Source organism: Conger conger, chromosome 2 (genome assembly GCF_963514075.1).
Source record: "Conger conger chromosome 2, fConCon1.1, whole genome shotgun sequence".
NCBI classification, from domain to species: Eukaryota; Metazoa; Chordata; class Actinopteri; order Anguilliformes; family Congridae; genus Conger; species Conger conger.
The window spans coordinates 46,048,370-46,068,990 of NC_083761.1; the positions used below are offsets into that span (position 1 = coordinate 46,048,370).

General features: G+C 45.1%; 1 protein-coding gene across 3 annotated transcripts in view; it reads left to right on the forward strand.

The window, feature by feature from the left end:
• Nucleotides 1-20,621, forward strand: part of aclya (ATP citrate lyase a) — a 40,194-nt gene that overhangs the window by 7,937 nt on the left and 11,636 nt on the right. Inside the window, exons 2-16 of one of the 3 annotated variants that reach the window (XM_061224260.1) lie at nucleotides 2,364-2,544; nucleotides 3,251-3,373; nucleotides 5,737-5,799; nucleotides 6,362-6,552; nucleotides 7,736-7,815; nucleotides 9,952-10,082; nucleotides 11,823-11,941; nucleotides 12,714-12,850; nucleotides 13,295-13,356; nucleotides 13,478-13,595; nucleotides 13,981-14,135; nucleotides 15,369-15,462; nucleotides 17,421-17,501; nucleotides 17,901-17,930; nucleotides 20,466-20,607. In XM_061224260.1, coding sequence (XP_061080244.1) covers nucleotides 2,386-2,544; nucleotides 3,251-3,373; nucleotides 5,737-5,799; nucleotides 6,362-6,552; nucleotides 7,736-7,815; nucleotides 9,952-10,082; nucleotides 11,823-11,941; nucleotides 12,714-12,850; nucleotides 13,295-13,356; nucleotides 13,478-13,595; nucleotides 13,981-14,135; nucleotides 15,369-15,462; nucleotides 17,421-17,501; nucleotides 17,901-17,930; nucleotides 20,466-20,607 — 1,685 coding nt within the window. In that variant the 5' untranslated portion in view covers nucleotides 2,364-2,385. The remainder of the gene's footprint in view (nucleotides 1-2,363; nucleotides 2,545-3,250; nucleotides 3,374-5,736; nucleotides 5,800-6,361; nucleotides 6,553-7,735; nucleotides 7,816-9,951; nucleotides 10,083-11,822; nucleotides 11,942-12,713; nucleotides 12,851-13,294; nucleotides 13,357-13,477; nucleotides 13,596-13,980; nucleotides 14,136-15,368; nucleotides 15,463-17,420; nucleotides 17,502-17,900; nucleotides 17,931-20,465; nucleotides 20,608-20,621) is intronic. The other 2 variants (XM_061224269.1, XM_061224278.1) reach the window with 2 other exon arrangements.

Sequence of the window (20,621 nt, forward strand, 5' to 3'; positions counted from 1 at the left end):
TATGGACCAACAAAAAGTGTTACCTGATATTCAACCAAGTTGATGGTAAGGGAGAATGTTCAAAAGGTACAATGGGCCTACTGTCAACAAATTTACATTATACTGCAGTGCCTGAGCATGTTTTGATAAGTTCAAACAGGGCCTCAATTTACAGGAACATTTACATATACATAATTTACATACAGTACCAGTCAAAAGTTTGGACACATCTTGCCCTTTTCTTGCTTTTTTTGATTAATGTTTTATTTCCACTGTTTCTAATCAAACAATTCATATGTGGTCAAATTGCAGATTTCCAGCTTTTAATAAACCACATTTTTATACATTTTGGTTTCAACATGTAGTGATTGCAGCCCATTTTTAATTCCATTCCATTCCTGATGTCTGTGAGCTATCAACATCACAATTATCTGTCCCTAGTCCCATTTTATGACCCAATATCTCTAGAATAACAAGTCCATTGAGGCTAATGTTTTGGAAGTTTTTTATTGAATATATAAAGAATATTTACACAAACTTCCAGCAAAATCAGAGTGGTCAACTCCCACGCCTTTGGTTGATCTTTCACTGAATGACCCTTATTCAAGTTTGGTTTATTGACACCCTTTTTGTGTGTGCTCATTGGCTAACTAGTTTAATTTGTGTTTGGCAGGTGGCAAGGAAGTGGGTTTGCATGTATGATTGTGAATGTGTGCATGCAACTTGCTATGTGATGGACAAAGTGCAAGTGTTTTGAGTCCGTGAGTGAGAGTTCATGTCCATCTTTTTGTGCTTGTTAGAGTTATTGGTGCTGGGTTTTTCCAGGGAACTCTAATAACCATGATTATTTAAGGCGGCTGGCTGGAGGGCCCATTTCTCTTGTCCTGTGTCACGTCTGGGGCTAATGAACTGAGTGATGTCACCGCCGATTCGGCTGGAAGGCTGGGCTATTTTTAACCGCACTAAACAAAGGAGGAACGCGGAGAAAAGGAATAAGACCAAAGGGAAACGAAATGGGTGACCAGACATAGGCTTCAGTCAGGTGCATTTGAAAAGTTCAATTCACACACTGAAAGGTTAACCGCAATGTTTCAATGTATGAAAAGTGTGTGTGCGCAGTGTTATTTTTATATTGACATTGAAAGAGGTTAGTGAAACCCTTTAAGTTTCCTTTTAATCCTGAAATATCTTCATCATATCATCCCTTTGCTGTTATGATATTTTGGTTTATTCTCAAGGAGCCAAAGGGTTAAACCCTGAATTGTTGTGTTCATACTGGACTAATGGGGATGGAGTGGAGCCCTTTAGTGTGGAGCCAAATAATGCCATTACATTTTTAGTCCACCTTCATTCTTGACCATCTTGCTCTTGCAAATGTTCGTTTTGTGTTGGGTATTCACATGTCCCAATGCTAAGCATGTCCCCCTGTAAGTGGAAATTAAGTTGATGACGTGGAATCTTTTGGCAGGCTTGTTCATGCCTAGTTATCTTTACTAACCATTCTTTAGCCAGACATGATTGATTCTTCTCTAAAGCATTGTCTTTTTTTAAATCTACGTTGTTTCTGTTGTGCTTTTCAGGTATCAAATGTTTAAAACATCCCAATGAAAATGTTTTTTTTTTGTAGGCCCTGTCTTTCAGATAATCAAGCTATGTTGCTGGGGGAATGTTCTAGACTTTATAAACCTGTGGTCTTTCTCTTCAATTAGGTCTCGGTTTAGTTTTTTGTCCTGTAATGGTATCTTAATTTTGAAAATGATGTGGGAAGTGTCCAATATTTAAGGTATCAGAAAGCTGAGTGAATTGCTTGGGAAGGTCCCATTTGTGACTGTGAAGACCAGCTGAACTACACTCTGATGTCCCTCTGTTCTAAAAGTCTGATTATCTGAGAGCTTTCATGAGCATTATGGTCAGAGGATCCCTGTTGTGTATGGCTGTCATGATAATTAGCCATATATATTTCTCCTGGGCACAGACCACATTGCTTTGTTTCTGAATAAAAGATTTAAGTAAAACACTGCACTGTCATGTATTTCTCTGACCAACATTATCTGAGTGGAACTGTTGTAGTTTGTCATGTAGTAAAAAGTTCTGCTTTGTGTTAAGCTCAGAAATCTGCTGGTACTCTCAGTAGGGTGTTGACAGTCTTTGTCTCTGTCAAGTCAATTCAATTTTATTTGTATAGCGCTTTTCACAACAGACTGTCCCAAAGATGCTTTACATAGTAACAGAAGGGATGACAAATGGGAAATATCAGCCCCCAAACAGCCTCTGCCTTCCTCAATCCCTGCTGTCTCTCATTCTCTGAAAACCTCTTGATGCCCCCCCCCCCCCCCCCCACAAACTTGCTAAAAAAAACACCTCCCATCATTCTTCTCCTCCAGCCTATCTGTGGACTGAGCAGCCATGTCAGCCAAAGCCATCTCGGAGCAGACAGGGAAGGAGTTCCTCTACAAGTACATCTGCACCTCAGCCGCCGTGCAGAACCGCTTCAAGTACGCCAGCGTGACCAACGACACCGACTGGGACCGACTTGCTCAGGACCACCCCTGGCTGCTCACAGAGGTTAGGATGCTGATCCAGGCCCGTCTCGCTGATCCAGGCCCGTCTCGCCGACGGCTCCTGCCCCGCTCCCCCGCTTTAGCTCCCTCTTAGCGTCCACGTGAAGTATAAACTACATTACAGACCCGTACTTAGCTAAGAGGGTCAGTCCAGTTCAATGGAGGGGAGCGAGAGATTATTCTGAGGGACTCAAGCCGCTCTTAGATGAAATGCGGGTGTGGGTAATGGAAAAGACCTTTAGTTTGAATGTTGGGTCGTAATGGAACGCAACGTTCACTTAAGTTTATTTAGTGCTTGCAGCTTAATGTTCCAGTACGACTCATCTGCTGGGCGTTGCAGGGAAACAGTCAGTGCCTGGGTCAGGCAGGAGCTGGGCAGTCGGGGCACTGTGATTGATTTGAAAATTGAACTGACTTTTACTTGTGGGTATTTAGGTTGGTAGGCTTCCAGAAATAGCAGAAATCGCTATTCGTTCCCTACGCTCCTCTTCTTTGATAGCTACACTCTAGGCTCCACCACATCCATTATAAATTGCATCTCCGAGGCAGGTTGTTCATCGGATTTCTAGGAACCCCTTATTCTCATCTGTGGACAGAAGGAAAAAACAAGTGGTGGAGCAAGGCACTTAATCGATAGCCTTTGCTATCGATAGCCTTTGCGTCACCTGTGCGGTTTGGTAGCAGGTTGTGTTTTTCTCGTTGTGTCACAGCGGTTGGTGGTGAAGCCAGACCAGCTGATAAAGAGGAGAGGGAAGCTGGGTCTGGTGGGGGTCGACCTGGACCTGCCGGGCGTGCGGGAATGGCTGAAGCCCCGCCTCATGAGGGAGACCACGGTGAGTGCAGGCGCCATGCTAGCATCCTGCTAGCCTGGCTAACGTCGCTGAGCTCCCCTTAGGAGTTATAGTTTTAATGTTGGAGAGGTATAATCTTCAACCAGCAGTGGTGTAAACAGCCGTTTAGAAAATGTCAGAATAATCGCTTTGAGCGAAAACCAGCAAACAAACTGTCCTCCAGAACTGGAGCTATGCAACCCCTACTTTTATAAATGAGCATTCCACAATCATTTGCTATTCAGTCAAATTCTTGTATTTTGAATGTTGTAGCAGTAATGTAATGTAAAATACAGCAACTAATCCTCAGATAGTATTTTAAGTATGTTAGTATGAGTCGCTCTGGAATCTGAGCTACCACTGTCACCAGCACCCCCAGCCTCCTGTGTTCTGAAGGAGCCAAAGCTCTCTTCATTCAGACCATAGTAGTGCTGAGGGGCTCTATGGATAACACTCACTCACTCATTCACTGGCTCATTAACAGTGCAGTTGTGCTTCAGGTAATGGGAAGAATCCCCTGGCACTCGGGGAAATGTCATTTTCAGATTTCATTAGTGTTCGCCTTCTCTTCATGCTGAACCTTAACGGGGGCTTGAGTTTGAGTGATGTCTGGCAGGCTGAATTCATGCTCTTCAGCCAATTTCACCGCCTGTCCCTGGCAACTCCAATAACCGTGTTTGCAACCAACCGTAAACCAGAACGTGTTCAGTTAGGGGCACGTGACTGCCACATGCCAGATACGTTCTATCACATTAGCTGGCTTTGATGAAAATGTTGAAAGTGCTTACCTTTTGAGCTTTTAAAATTGCACCTTGACAGTGGATACAATGAATGTTTGATCCATGATGAATTTGCTTTGTCTCCACAGTAGCATATCTTTACATAAAAATACAATATTCCTGTGTCGATCGTGTGCCTAATTTACACAGTTAAGTACAGTTGTTTCTCCAACCTGGCTGTCCCTGACGCGCACTGCTGCAGTTCCTGTGCTTCCAGCCCACACTGACCCAGATTGGAGCGCAGTCCCAGCACAGGGCTGGCTCATTTCCCCGTTCCTCTGAATCTGCACCGTGCGAGCGTGCGGTAGTGGGCTTACGTCTGAGCCCGAGATCTGCCAGGCTCGGCAGAATCCTCACCGGGGCGGAGGGCGGAGGGTGTCTAAAATCGACAGGAGTCCCTCCCCAAACTGATTAACATTTCCTGTTCTCACCACGGGCGCCCACTGCACATCGTTCATGGTCGGTTTCACAGCGGACTGCTAACTCTAGGGCCCCACGTTCGGTGTAGGATTACATAAGGCCAGAGGTTGTGTAACATAAGCGTCAAAAACGGGAGGGACATCTCAGGAATTCTTGTTTGTCCTACGATAAAGCAATTTTGCTGCTCTCCCACACCTTCTCTCGCTCTCTTCTCTGTCATGTTTTTTCTTCTGTTTTCTCTTTTCTCCTCTCCCCTCACCCTCCCGGTTTCATGCATGCATTTCATTTAGTCACGCAGCACCGAGGGGTTCAGCTCCTTTGCCGGCAAATTCCGCCCTGCTCCTTTGAGCTGAAAGGACAGCTCTGATTTTTCAGCTTTTTTGACATTTATTTTTAAACTTGTCTGTTTTAAATGTCACCATTCACTGTTCTTGCGAATGCCATGGTCTGCTGTGCGGCCCCCGCCAGACTCGTTCCCCACGGCGTTGCGTCAGCTAATGGCTGCACAGAGCCCGCACCGGATTAGCTCTAGGCGTGAAGCGCTGCCGAATTAATTTTTTGTTGTCGCCAAAGCTGGCAAAAACTTTTTAATTGATCTTGTGTCACTTTACGTCGCACAGGAATGACCGCAAGGGACAATTAATTTTCGTTGTCACCAGAAATTCCTATCATTTCAAGAGAAAGGGCGTTATGGTTTTCAAGGAGGTTGTAGGAGACCACAATTAAATCTCTTTCTGATATTTTCAGGGTTTGTTTTGATGTAAGAATGCTGTCTTATTGACCGCTAATTTCCGGAAGGACCCTTGTGTTGTGTCACTGAGCTATACAGCTCGAGCCTTAATAGGAGCGCCTTCGTCCTCTCCTTTCTCCTTCCTCCTTCCCCTTTTCAAGAGTTCCACCCCGGTGTTGGGGGTAGATCTGGAAGTTGCCCGTCAGGTACCTCTAGATGCACTTTATTCCGCATTATTTACCCTTGCAGTGTAATGGTTGTGGTGAGTGCCCATTCCCACAGGACCTGGAGGTGAGGTGGTTTAGCTGGCCTCTTTTCTCCAGTGTCCTACTGTTTCTGTCCCTCATCGCTCACACTTCTAACCCTGCGCTGCACCGTCCTTCAACTGTAGTGGTTTTGTTTAAGCTTTTTTAACTGTTTTTATTTTTTTTCCCCAGGTCGGAAAAGCTAAGGGCACCCTGAAGAATTTCCTCATCGAGCCGTTTGTAGCTCATGAACAGGTAAGGTCATTTCATTTCTGTTTTTGTTTTTGTGTGTTTTTGTGTGTCACCATAAATATCTCCCTGCATCTTCCTCTCTTCCTCTCTCCCTCGTTTCCAGTCTGTCTGCTCGTTTTTCCTTAAAGCCGGGGTATCAGTCTTTTCCGAAAAAGGCCATTGGGTATGCAGGTTTTTGTTTTAGTCCATCTGATTCAGCAATTCATCTCATCATTGGCTTCAATGAAGTCCTTGACCAGAAACATCAGGTGCCTCCGTGCTGGGCTAAAGCAAAAACCTGCGCCCACACCGGCCCTTTTGGGAAAAGATACAGCCTGTCCTGGTCTGCCCCGGCCCCTTAAAGCAGGGATCAGCTACTCGCGGTCCTTGAGGTTTGGGAACTGCTTTATCTGGGAGTCCGGTGTGAAGGCAGTCTGGTCTAATCAGTAGCACTGTTGACCTGGCAGAAAAGAAAAGCAGGGCCGTGTTTGTGTTTGAGGGGCACTGTTAACGGCCTTAAAGTCTGTGTGTTTAATCTGTTGTGTCTGAGCGAGCCGTCCTCACCCAAGGTTTCCCCCTCCCTCAGGAGGAGGAGTTCTACGTCTGCATCTACGCCACGCGAGAGGGCGACTACGTGCTCTTCCACCACGAGGGCGGGGTGGACGTGGGCGACGTGGACTCCAAGGCCCAGAAGCACCTGGTGGCGGTGGATGAGAAGCTGAGCGAGGAAACAGTGCTGAGTCAGCTGCTCACCCACGTGCCCCCCGGCAAGAAAGAGTGAGTGACGGGGGACGGCCTTCAGACCGTGAGCAGACGGGTCGGTGGTCTTCAATCCTGGTCCCGGAGAGCCGAAGGGTGTGCTGGGTTTTGTAGTTACTCAGCACTTCATTGATAAATGAAAGCAGTTGATGACATGGTTAACTCGCCTCACCTGGATTCTTTAGTCTGAATTGGTTGCTGATATTAAGGCAGAAACAAAAACCAGCAATCCCTATAGGCTTGGAATTAAGATCGCTGAGATGGTCTACAGGGAAAAATGGGCTCATCAATACTACCCTGCCCAACTCGGTGTTGCTGTGTGTGTATAGGAGTTGTGTAACTGTATAAGAGTTATAGTCAAGTGTTGTCAAAAATTGCACCGTGCAAAGCAGCCAAACCACCTAAGGGGAAACAGAACGACAATGCATAAAAGCTACACCAAGGGTGCTGTAATTTTTCAGGCAAATGAAGCCAGCTCACACCCCACTGCATTGCTGTAATCCCTCATTCCAAACACGTCAGTGGAGCTCTCCCTTTCGCTTCGATGGCTATCACACCGAATCCGTCTCCCCTCCACCCCAACCCCCTCTAAAACCTGTCAGCCTGTCTGCAGTTCTGTCCCCACTGGCCCTGCGCCACCTCAGGCTCCAGCTCCCAGCAGAACCCGGTGCCAGGGCCCAAGTCGGTCTCTCAGTGACGGGCCCATCACACGAACAGCGGCCGAGAAAACGACAGGGTGGAAAAATACTCCCCACGCCGGCCTCTGCAGGACGGGAAAGATTGAATTAGATGTCTGGTGTATTTATAGCCCCACACGCTCCAGCTTGGGGCGCTGAGACGGGGCGGCTTGTGTGTTTGTTGCCGTTAAATATCAGGCCTGTAATCACAACAATTCAATGGGCGGAAACAGTTCCCGGCAGTGATGTGGTTCGATGGAGCTGGGCTGAGTTGGGTTGAGTCGTGTTGGAAATTCATGTCTTGGGTAGAACCCACAATAAATTTGCTTTCAAATGACTACGGGCATGAACTGAATTTGCAGGCTTTCGGAAGTCAGCGCAAAGCTACAGTGGAGCGGTGTGTTTTTTTATTTTTTTTAAGCGTTTGCTGAAAGCTGATCCAATGCGATTTTCTTTGCTCAGTCCTGTTGAGTTAAGCAGATCTGTTTGTAAAGTTTAGGGTCTGACTACTTTTTCTCCCGCAGGGTGCTGGCCAGCTTCATTGTGGGACTCTTCAATCTGTACGAGGACTTGTACTTCACCTACCTGGAGATAAACCCACTGGGTATGCCCCCCTTCTCTCACACACACACACACACACACACACACACACACACACACACTTCTCACATGGAAGTTGAATACCACGCCATGACTCATTAGTCACAATCTCCAACCAGTGTACTATTTGCAGACGTTATACCATCTCACTATCAAACAAACGCAAACAGAAACGGGACTGAAGACTTATTTGAGTCTCCAATGAACCGTTGAGGCGAAGCAACCGTCTGTTCAAGGGCATTTTTTCAAAGGGGCGTCACTGGTTCCCTGATGGAAGTCTCCTGAAAGATCCCAATTGATGGGATTTGGCAGCCTGCAGTTATAAAAAGCATCTGTTTCCCTTTCATCCTTCTTCTGCACCTCCTCGGTCTGAATGGTGATGGCTATACCGCTGAAATAGGTTGGCTTAGAAGTGGGCTGCTGTTACATGTTGAAAAACAAGGAGATGGAAAGGGGCAAGCGGAAGCATTTCAAATATGTGTAGTTAAATAATGTAACGACCCGTTTCCACGGGCATATCCGGATATTCGCATGTCCAATATGGCATGAATAATCCGCACAGTAAGATGACTGGTTTTTCCGAAATGAATTTGATGAAGCCTGTATGCCTTTTGAAGTGTATTAATGAGGGCTCACCGTGTTAGCCCTGCAGCAGATGTTCCTACGCGGTCGGATGCAGATCGAGGCAGATGCTGATGCTTTGATGTTCTCCCTATAGAGAGCTGACACTGGGCCGGGCTCTCACGTCTGCAGCTTCCTGTATTCTGCTTGAAGTTTGCTCCACCTGTAGGAGCTTTCAGTTTGTGTGTTGCTTAAAACTCACAACTCAAACAGTACCCTTCTGCTTTGTCCGTTTCCGAAGCAGTGTTATTGGCTCCGTTTGTTGCACTGTTTCTGTCTCTTAGCTCAAGGAACCTGCGTCGGAGTACTTTTTCTAAGCAGCCTGCTTCTGAGTAGTGCATTTTTCAAGAGCTCCCAAGGTCCCTGGAGGGGGGGCTACAGTTGAGTGGCAGTGTCACTTCTGTAACCTGAACCCCAGCCCCTCACAGTATGTTAAAACGTAAACAACCCCCCCCGTATGTCAAGAGTCTCACTATGACCCCAACTAGCCCGATGGACGAATGTCGTTTGGATCTAATGGGTGAAGCTAATTTAGCTAACCCTTTCAGTCCCATGCCCACTATGAAGTGGTTCCACCCAAATCCTGAGGAGGTTTGGCTGTGGTTGAGAAAATTGGGAAAGTTTGAGAATTTACTGCTGCATTTCATGCAACACCCGTGCACAAGGGGTCTCTGTAAACATAAGAGCAATGTGGAGCAGAGCTGCGCCCAGCTACACATTACCAAATTTGAGTCCACAGAGAAACTTTTACCCCTAAGGAAGTTTTTTGTTTTTTTACAAACGTGAATATACATGCAATACAACTGCTTTTGTATTCTTTGTATTTTTTTCTTTTCTAAGTGCTTCCATGTCATTCATTCTGATCAAAGTGCACATTCCTTCTGTGGATTTTTATTTTGAGCTAATACTGAAGTATTCTTTACATTTAAAAAGAAATGTCAGGAATAGTTCAGTATTTGGCAATGTCCTTCTGTACTCGCTGTTACAAGTGTATGATTGGGAAACATGGTTAACTGTTAGAAACATAGAAGTAGGACTGACGCAAGTGTGTCATCTCAGGCAAGTTCTTTTTATCACATGCTGAAATTTTAGGCAAATATTTACAGCTTTTTGTCCATGTATGAAGTGTACTACTTGATCACTTTTCCCCACCTACTGTGAAGAGGGGAAGTGCAGTTCTGTCACACTTGCACACAGCCTGTTTATTACTATTAAATGCCAGAAATGGGATTGGGTTTTGTGTCAGTGTTCAAATTGTTTTAATTTAGAGCAATTACACAACAGTGAAGTATCCTGTATTCTCAGTTGGGCAGTAACTGGGTGGGCCATTTTATGCTATCTGAAGTCCAATGCTGATTTAGGCTACATAGTGCAACATCAGAAAGAGAAGCTGATGCTAAGCTTTCACAATCAATTTGATCCTCGGTTAATTGGGCAAGGTTGTTGGTTGAGAAGTAGAGAAAGGGGGCTCTTGTGGGTTTGTTTCTTAATGCGCGTTTTGTTTCATCTCCTCTCCCAGTGGTCACCGAAGAGGGTGTCTTCGTACTGGATATGGCGGCCAAAATCGATGCCACGGCTGACTACATATGCAAGGCGAAGTGGGGAGACGTGGAGTTCCCACCGCCCTTTGGGAGGGAGGCCTACCCTGAGGTACCCTACCCTGTCTTATAGAATTAGAATGTCTCCTCCGTGCTTCGGGGACATTTATCAGATGGTTTGGGTAATTTCAGTAGGAAGTGAAGTCATCTCTGACTTATCCAGGTTCCACGTCGCTACATAAACTGCTCCTTGTTTTAATGGCAGTGCCATAAATGCCTGCTATAAATAACCATGTGAAGTTGGCATTGTTTGTGTCACCAGGCCGGGCCTATTTTGGCAGCCGTGGTGGGATCACTGACCCATAGCAACCGCACCATGTGATCAGGATATTATTTGTTTTAGTTTTGCTTATTTGATGCGCTGAGCCTAATGTGCACCTAACCTTAATTTGCTGCCCGGTTTTTGCTAGGGATGGGTATTTTCAGTGTTTTCTTGGTTTGGTGACATTTTAGCGATTAACCGATTAAAAAATCTATCTATTATAGGCTGTACAAGCATGCTCCACAAGCATAGACCACAGCCAAAACCTTAAAAATCAGAATAAGCACATTGGGTAGATATGTTCCTGCACAATGGCTGGGGCGACAATGGGGGCGACATGGCTCAGGCAGTAAGAGCAGTCGGAGGGTTGCCGGTTCGATCCCCCTGTGTCGAAGTGTCCCTGAGCAAGACACCTAACCCCTAAATGATCCTGACGAGCTGGTCGGTACCTTGCATGGCAGCCAATCGCCGTTGGTGTGAGTGTGTGTATGAGTGGGTGAATGAGAAGCATCAATTGTACAGCGCTTTGGATAAAGGCGCTATATAAATGCCAACCATTTACAACAGGGGCATCATTTCAGGATGAATGTTCATGAGCAATTTTAAAAAATACATTTTAATAAAAGCTGAGAATCTGCGCTTGAACTAATGTGAATTGTTTGATTACAATTAATTAAAATTGTGAGGCATATCAAGAAAAGACATTTCTTTATCCCAAAAATTACGGAGCTATCTGTAGGTGTAACAATTAGTATATAGCTGCCGTATATAACCTGTGAATGTAAATAAAGCATGTTGTTCCATCTTGCTGAGTACTTTTCGCTGCGCTTGTGTCACAGATGAGAAATGAAAAACAAATATGTCTACGTGTGTTCCTTTAGTGTGCACACCTAAACCACCCCTTCTGAAACCGGCTATTCAGGTTTAGGCTGCTTATCAGGGTAAAGAACCATTTTAATATGTAAATATTTTGTCTTGTCAATTTAGGACTGTCATCTTCTTGACCACAAGTGGTAATGCCACTATGTGGCCTTCAGTCATTTTAAATAAAGTATACAAGCCAAAAAAGCTTTTAATTGCATGAATATTATAATTCCATGTAGAATAACACTAGACAAAGAAATGCATGTTCAAACCGATTATGACATTTCCGACAGTAAGATGCATTAGGATGTTCAGTAGGCAGTATGAACTAATGCATATTGGAAGTTAGTTCATATCAGTTTAATTGTTTGTTTATTACATTTATTATATCAAAAAGAGAAATTGTTGCAAAATAATGCATATAAATCTGCCTATAAATGCAGTGTTTCCATAATCTGTGCCAGTACTGTACATCAGGGACTGTTTTAATATTAGCCATTATCACTTTTTCAACATGCTGCTGTTGTGGATATATGATGCTGATTAGAAAGTTGGAAAAACTATTTTGTCATTTTGGCAAAGCGAGCTCTATTAGCAGATTTAGGAGCCCGAGGATATGATGAAGCGGCCAGCAGTAACGCGTCTCTACACTGTTTGTCTTTACAGGAAGCCTACATCGCAGACCTGGACTCCAAGAGCGGAGCCAGCCTGAAGCTGACCCTGCTCAACCCAAGGGGCAGGATCTGGACCATGGTGGCCGGCGGAGGGGCATCTGTGGTGTACAGGTAGTGTGCAGCACCAGTGACCTCTGGAGCTTACAAATTACCACACGCTGGCTGGCACTCAAGATTTTATCATAGCTTCCCTAAATCCCAAGAACTGCAGAGTCATCATAATGTATCACCACCTGCCTCAATGGATATGATCTCATCCATTGACTTGCTTTGATGATTCCAGGCCTGCCTTCTTACTAGTGCTATGAATTGAAAGGGGAAACATTAGTTAGCTCGACTACTCTTCAGTATTTAGGTTTTGTCCTTGCGCTCAAGGGGTTTCTGTAGCCTTTTCTAATCTGGGAGCTGGCAGTTGTTGCGTCAGTGCTGGTTTATAACCGGTATTATTTTTCTACTGTTTATTCAGTGACCTGAACAAACATGAGATACTGCAGAAGCACTGTTTACATTGTGAAGATTTTCACCGATGTTGACAGTTGGGGTGCTCGCCCTTTGGCGCCAGCACACCAGTGAAGTCGCTGAACTTATCGGTCTCCTGCACATTCTTTACATTCACATTCTGTTTGCTCGTTTCGTGGGCTAATGTTTGCGTTCCACCAAAGTCCAAAGGCTCTTGAAAATTACACGGCTAATAATGGTAGTTAAACGAGAGTCGAGTGATACATATGGAAATTTATGGGGGGATGATTCATAAATGAGCTGTCCGACTAGAAAAGAGACACCCTTTTACAACTGACTGTAAGGATGCGTGCTTCTCCGTTTCTCCTCAACACGGTTGTTTTCTGGAACCGCTTGATGACCGCTGAGTTTGAATGTTTCCCAGTGACACCATCTGTGACTTGGGCGGAGTGGACGAGCTGGCTAACTACGGGGAGTACTCCGGGGCGCCCAGCGAGCAGCAGACGTACGACTACGCCAAGACCATCCTGTCGCTAATGACCCGGGAGAAACACAAAGACGGTACGCCCTCTTCAGATTACCGCTGGGCTGTCTGCACGAGGGAAAGTCATACCAAAGCACTTAGCGAATACAAGACGCACGCTATGTCCGCTGTACAAACACTGTGTGTCGAGTGAGCTAATGTTTGGCACACTTTTTCTTCTCTTTTTTTTTTTTTTGGCTGCACCATTTTAGATTTGTTATGAAACGATTCACATGTGGTTAATGTGGTGCTTTTATATTTTTATTTATTTTGGTTTCACCGTGTAGGAATTACAGCACTTTTTATATGTACGCATTGTGGAGTACCGAGCCAAATCAAGAAAAGTCTTTGTCCCGAACATTATGGAGCTCATTAAGTGTGTGCGTGTGTTTGGAAAGTGACTGTGATCATGAAGCACTTAATGGATCACTGACCGCTCTCGTTCCTGGACCAGTGTACTATTATTTCCATTCTGATTGCAGGAAAAGTCTTGATCATTGGCGGAAGCATTGCCAACTTCACAAATGTTGCTGCCACTTTCAAGGTGAGGCTCTTTTTTATTTTTTATTTTATTTATTTTTATTTATACATGAGTTTTTGTTCACTGTTTCTTTGAGAAATTAGTGCCAGGCTACAAAGCTGACTGCCGGTCCTCTGTGACACAGGGCATCGTGCGAGCCATCAAAGACTACCAGGTCCCCCTGCAGGAGCACGAGGTCACCATCTTCGTGCGCCGAGGAGGCCCCAACTACCAGGAGGGGCTGAGGGTGATGGGAGAAGTGGGTGAGTGACCCGGTCAAAAGCAGGGTTTCCTTGAACAGTCGAATGCATGGGGCTGTTAAGAACGGGGCTGTTAAGAACCTGCCTCAGTGCGGCTACAGTAAGTGCGCCTAACGTTGAGTCTTGCTGGTTTTCCCCCAGGGGTTTTGAGTTAATTAGCCGGGTGTTTAGGGAGTCGTGATTCATTAAGGAACAAATTCCACGACTCGTTAGGGAATAGTCTCAATCTTCGTATGAATCTAGGGGATTTGTCATCGGAGTGCTTTGAGGTAGTGGGCAGAGCATACTGTTTAGCATTTGTTTGTTCGCTGTGAGGTCCCTCACTACAACAGTGTATCACGATTGCACTTCTGTCCCCTGAGCCTGACTGTCTTCTCCCTCCCCACAGGGAAGACCACTGGGATCCCCATCCACGTTTTCGGCACGGAGACCCACATGACCGCCATCGTTGGCATGGCGCTGGGTCACAGGCCCATCCCCAACCAGCCTCCCGTGGCCGCGCACACCGCCAACTTCCTCCTCAACTCCAGTGGCAGCATTTCGGTACCACTGTTAGAACCGGTGTTTGGGGGGAGGGGGGGTGGCTTGGTGGCGTAGCCTGTAGAGCACAATCAACATGCTCCTTGCTAGCCGGGACATTTGAGGTTTGAATCCGACCAGGCGACCTTGGTTGCATGTCTTTTCCCCTCTCTCTTCCCCATATTCTCGACCTTGTATCTTTTCAACCAGTCGAAATGGCTGCTCTACTATTGTTTTGAACCCCTATTAAAACCCTACAAAATTTCCTCAACCAAAGCCAAAACCTCTTGTGATTTGCGTCGAGCCTCTTAATATTGGGCTTGGGTCTGTCAGGGTTAACTGCCACAGCAAAATTGAAGACCTGGCTCTTCTGGGGCAGAATTCTGGCTGCGTGTGACTTTTGTCGTCATCCTCCACCCGGGAGCGACAGAGATGTGCTTTTGTCTGTCTTCTGTTTAATATAACATCCTGATGACAGTACACCTCCTCAGGCTGGGTAAAGCCCATTGTACATATGCTGCAGCTAAGCTTTTAGAGCCATTTTCTTCAGTGTGTTTGTGCAGATGCAGGTTTGTATGTATTTTGCCCTCAGGTGCTGTACTCCAGCTCTGTTGGTGGAAACGCACTCAGCCCTGCTGAGTAGCCTACCTATACCGTCGCTGCTGCTGCTACAGTTACACCCTGTGAAACTAGAGTAGTTCTAGAGAACACCATATACTTTGACTCCAGGGTTGCAGGCTTAAGTCCTGATTGCTGGTCTGTCATAAGCATCTTCCGGAAGAACAGGAACATGCAGTGGAATACAGAAAAGCTTTTTTGCAAATAGTAGATCCGAAACTCAGAAAACCAACAATCTGAAGTATAACATTAATACAAACTATTATATAACTGTAAACGAGCAACACTGTTAATTGAGAAACTTGAAATGATACAGAAATTAGACAAGGGACTGATCTTAATGGCTGTTGCTAAAGAGTAGCCTACAAGGGAAGTATAGTAAATATTTCCTAAAATTGGTGCAATTCAACGTCACTTTCAGGGTTCCTAACAACTTTCATTCCCGACATGTTTGGTTCTCTGAGGTTCATCTGTACATGTGTTAAGAGCCAGTCCCACATCAGTTTTGCCTCAGTGTTCGGTGGTGCGATCATCTCGGTCTCCTGCTGGCCCATTGCTGGTGATGCGCCCCTGCGGTGCACACCCTCCCCGGTCTGTACAGAACTGTTCACACCTCCCTCCCCTGTCTCTTCCTCATAGACCCCAGCTGCCAGCAGGACCGCCTCCTTTTCTGAGCCCAAGTTGCACAACGACGCCACGCCTGCCAAAAAGTCCAAGCCGGGCATCCCCCCAGGTAACTGCCACTGTGCCCACTTTGTGCCCTTTTCCCATTTTTTAAAATCATTTTTTCCCTCCCACTCCTCCCCTCCCTTTCCACAGGCTCCTCCCAGTGTCTCGCTCTCCCCCGGTCATGTGACTGTGACAGACCCGTGTCACCATCCCTGTATTTGGCAGAATGTAAAAACGCACAATGTACCACTTGACGTTCAGTCTCAGCCAGGCCTGGGACAAACACGCAATTGTTTTGGATTCAAATACTTTTCTACGCTTTACTGAGCTCATCTGGTGTATCGGAACCTTTTGAAATGCTGTCAAAAAGTGCTAACCCTGGTCCCGGACAAGATCAATTGAGCACAGAAAAGTATTTAAATGTATTTCTTTATTTCCTTTTTCTTTTTAAACTTACATTTACGTCCCTTTTGAAGGTCATAAGTTAGTGGCACATTATTGGTGTGCTTTGACTCGGTCATGACTTGTTGGGCGGTTTTGTACAGAGAGAGTAAAGGACCTGACGCACGCCATCCACCTTCCTCTGCTGTGACCTGATTTTTACACCCACCATTTCTGCCATTCAGTTCTGCTATCCAGAGCTGCTTCTCTGTATGTGTGTAAAGGAGTGGTGGACTATAACCAAGGCATACAGAAGACTGAGAACTTCGGTTCTCGAAATGGTTTAGTGTCCACAATGAATGTCATCGCAGATAAGTAAACACCGTTGTTTGCTAAATGAATTGGCACAGGTTATGTCAAATGTTTAATCTTCTTTCACTCGCGCAGTTTCATTATTTCCAACATTTGTTTCATACTTTATGATAATGTACACTATGCTAAATGTACTTGCCCCTTTAATTCAGTAAGACTGAATCCCCAAAACAGCAATGGAGGGTTTCAGTGCAGAATTTTCTGGTTTGTGCATAGAAAGTACATGAGGTGGCAGTTTCTCCCACGGAGCGCATGTGCAAGCGCCTGCTTGTGCTTCACCTTGCCAAAATTATTATCTGACCACAACTCTCAGCCCCGGCCCTCCCGCGTGCCTGCCCACGTCTTGTCTTCCTAAATGTCGCTCAACCTTGTCCTCCCTTTCCTCTCTGTCACCATCACTCCATCCCAAGCACAGTTCTCCACATTGCCATAATTGGCCCCTCCTTTTCTGTCTAATTGACTGTGTCTTTTCATGATCAATTTTGTAAGCCACTGCTCATTGCCCCGCTTGGTCTCTGAAGAGCACTTTCTCGAGAGACGTCGAAGGTAAGCGCAGGTTTCCACTAACGCTAAACCCCCCCCAAACCCCACATACCGCTCCTGCCTCCAGTAACAGCCGTCTTTCCCCTAGTACATTAAAGCCCCCTCCCACCCCTCCCTGATTGGTTTTAGCCCTTTCACCCTGGCTAGTGGTTGGGTGTTTGGGGGGAAGGGGGCGGCCTGCAGTGGGTGGGTGGTTAGTAACTGCAGAATGATCCCATGGCTCTGCAGCCGCCTCAGACCCCACCGTGATGCGTGTGCCGTGTTGTCGTGCCGCTGTGAAGGCCCGAGCTTGCCAATGATTGCGTTTCCGTTTGTAAGCGGTCTAAAGTGTGCGCTTGGAGAGCATGCATACTTAGCCTGTGGAGCTGTGAGGTAGAGTGGACAGCTGCTCTACGGGCTATATCGCAAAGCAGGGGCCCGTTTCACAAAGCTGGATTACGGAGTTAGCTGGAGAACTGCACAAAGTAAAACCCAGAACAGCTATTTGGGTCCATATCAGTCTATATTCCAGATTTGGGTGGGTTCTGGGTTTTAACTTAGTGCAGTTATCCAGCTAACTCCGTAATCCTGCTTTTTTGGAACAGGCCTTTGTGTTCGCTGGAGAAGTAAAACCGAGAGTCCTTCCAAAACTGGAATATGGACTGCAGCTATGCTAAGAATTGAAGTAAAATGAGCTGTTCTGGGTTTTACTCTGTGAACTTGTAAATTGTCCATAACAATCCCTAGATCAGGGTTGCTCCTGGGATGCAGCAACCTTCTCCCAGTTCTTCTGTGAAAAGCCTTCCTTCCTGTGTACGGTCTCACGAGGTGTGGGTTCGTTCCAGTTGCTCGTGGTTACAAATGCTGGAATGGCATTGGTTTGGTTATGGTTTGGTGCCGTGATGCATTTTGGGAAAGCTAACTTTTTTTTATGTGTCTGTGCATTCTGTAGATTGTAGATTTGCCTGCATTCCCCTGCCCATTCACTTATTATAATTTACAATTCAGCAAACCCTGCTAGACACATAGACTGCAGCATGCTCTGTTCTTTCAAGGCTCTTCAGCTTAATTTTGTCAGAAATCGCTCCTCGCTTTTAACTTGTGTAGAGCCCATTGTAACTGAGAGCTGACTTTATTTAAATTTTAATTTAAAGCATTTGTGATTTAATTTGTATCTTTTGTTACTGTTTTGTCATCGTTGTGTTTTGTCGCCTGGTGGTGTTACAGAACAGCAGGCCCCGTCACACAAAGTCGGAGGTAGGAAAGGTGGTCTGACCTCTGGCCCCCAGGCCTCATTCTGGGCCTCCTCAGCTGTGTGGTCAAAGCTTTCGGTCCTGCTGGGCGGTTTCCACGGCGACTGACGTTGCAGGAGTAAAACGAGCACGGCAGTGGTGACAGCGCAACGTGCCTCTTGGGTCTGTAGAGCTACGGCTTCGGCACTGACGTGAGGCCTGAACCATTGCCTCACCCATGCTTAAAAACATGAGGTCCTCATTAGACAAATGCCCAAATTCCACTGCGATCTAACCTCATTGTAAAAGAATGATGAGGTCATCAGTGGCAGAACTGCATTATTGGTAAAGTAGTTCCTTGCATTCCAGATGGTTCATGTTTCAGGAACATCATAATCTTAAACACACATTTTTCTCAGTAGGTTGAATGCAGTAGAGCTCATTAAATTGAATGTCACCCCTGCTTAGCCGTCTAGTGCAACGTCAGCCCCTGTGCCACCACCCACAGTCTGCCATTTTCCACTGTTGATGTGGTGTTGCCATTGTGTTCTGCCACCCCAGTGTGTCCTTTCCTGCCGAATCAACCTTGGTCCAAAATGATATACATGCAAGTGTATGTTTCTTTTGGGTTTTTTTGATTATGCTGCTTTGGCATGTGTTCGTTCTTCTGAAGTACCAAGTCATTTCTCAGCTTGAGGAAAATATTAAATATTTAACATCCAAATTGTATTCTAATGGATAGCAAGCAGTGTTTTTTGGGGCAATGAAACATCCTGTTGCACTCTTATTATGATGTACTTTCCCTCCAGCTGAGAATTGAAGTTGGGCTTCATGTGGCCATCTGAGAACATTATAGCTCATTCTTTTGGCTTGAGAAGAGGCATTTTATGGACTCTATGATTGACAATCACCAGCATTTCAATTTTTGTATTTAATTGTCATCCTTTAATTCATTTTGATGTTTACTTAATTGTCCTTTTGGGCTTTTAATTTGGTCTGAAGAGCTGCATTTTCTACACAAAACATTTTGACCTTTAACCCTGAATTGAAAACCGTAATAATAAAATAGTATTTTTAATACATACTGACGATTTTCTGATCAGGCATTGTTGCGGTCTTCCAAATTCATATTCACTTAACAACAATGAAGGTTTTATCAGGGTTTTTCTTGAACTGCTCTGACATCTGGTGTTTCCAAACTAAAGACCCAATGCATCTGATGCATCAGAAAAGAAAACATTTTTCATTAGTAATGCACAAAATGTTTTTAAAACATTATCTTGATTCAGACATTATTCACATACAGTGCAGTCTGCAAGTATTTGGACAGTGACACATTTTGTCGTTTTGGCTCTGTACTCCAGCACATTGAATTTTAAATAAAATAATGACTATGAAGTTAATTCAGACTTATCTTGAATTTTATTGCTTTTATATTCATATTGGGTGAACAGTGTAGGTAGGAAGAGAGAACCACACATCATTCAAAGCATACCACCTCATCTGTGAAACATGGTGTGGCTTTCACAGGAACTGGCTCACTCACTTGCTGAAGACTCCTGAAATAAGCAGGAACTGAAGAGGGCTGCAGTACAGGCCTGGTAAAGCATTTCCATGAAAGATACCCAGCATCTGGTGCTGTCTATGTGCCATAGACTTCAGACAGCCATTGATTGCAAAGGATTTGCAATGAAATATTGAATATGATTACTTTATTTAAGTTTTCAGTGTTCATTTGTCCAATTATTTTTGGTCCCCTAAGATTGGTGGGTGATTGTTTTATTTCAACAATTTGTTTGGAGTACAGAGTGAAAACCACTAAAAATGTTGCTGTCCAAAAACGGACTGCACTAGGTGGTCGTTCGATGCATTCATTTTTTTCTTTTCTTTTTTCTTCTTTTTGACAGACTTGCTTGTGTGAACTGTTGAGCTTTAAATTGTCAACAGTTCCTGGAATAATCACGGCCCATTTAAGCTGGGTATAAATTAAGTCTCGTATCTGTGCATTCATTGCGGCATGAGAACAACAAGATTGGTGAAATAATTTGTTATGGTTGTACTTTGATAGTTTTTCCACACAAAGTGAATTGTCTTAATGCCATTCTGTTTAAATTTACATGATCGCATTAATACTTTGCTAATACTGACCATTACGTGCGGTATCCCTGTTGATGCTGAGATTGATATTGAGAACAACAATCGTTGCCTGACCGGAAAATTCCAGAATGGTCTTAGATGCTTCCACTGTGTGGAGTGTGTGTGTCTGGCCCCTATCCTTGCTCTTGCTTGGTGGTACAACTTGCCTGTTATTGAAATATTTACAGTAGAACGGTAACACCCATCAACAATGACCAAATACTGTAAACGGGCAGAATGCTGCAAATTTTGTTTTTCCACATGGTTCTTATTTGGCTTTTTGGTATAACAGGTGGTTATTAATTCTGGTGTTTTAGGGGGGGAAGGGTGTGGTAAGCATTTATATAATGCCTCTATATCTCTGATGCTGAAGTCTCTCTCTGTTTGTGTCTCTCTTTGTCTCTCCCTTCCCGTCTCTCTGCAGCGAAGGCCACCACTCTCTTCAGCAAGCACACAAAGTCCATTGTGTGGGGCATGCAGACGAGGGCAGTGCAGGGCATGCTGGACTTTGACTACGTTTGTTCCCGCGAGGACCCCTCTGTGGCGGCTATGGTCTACCCCTTCACGTAAGTACTGATCT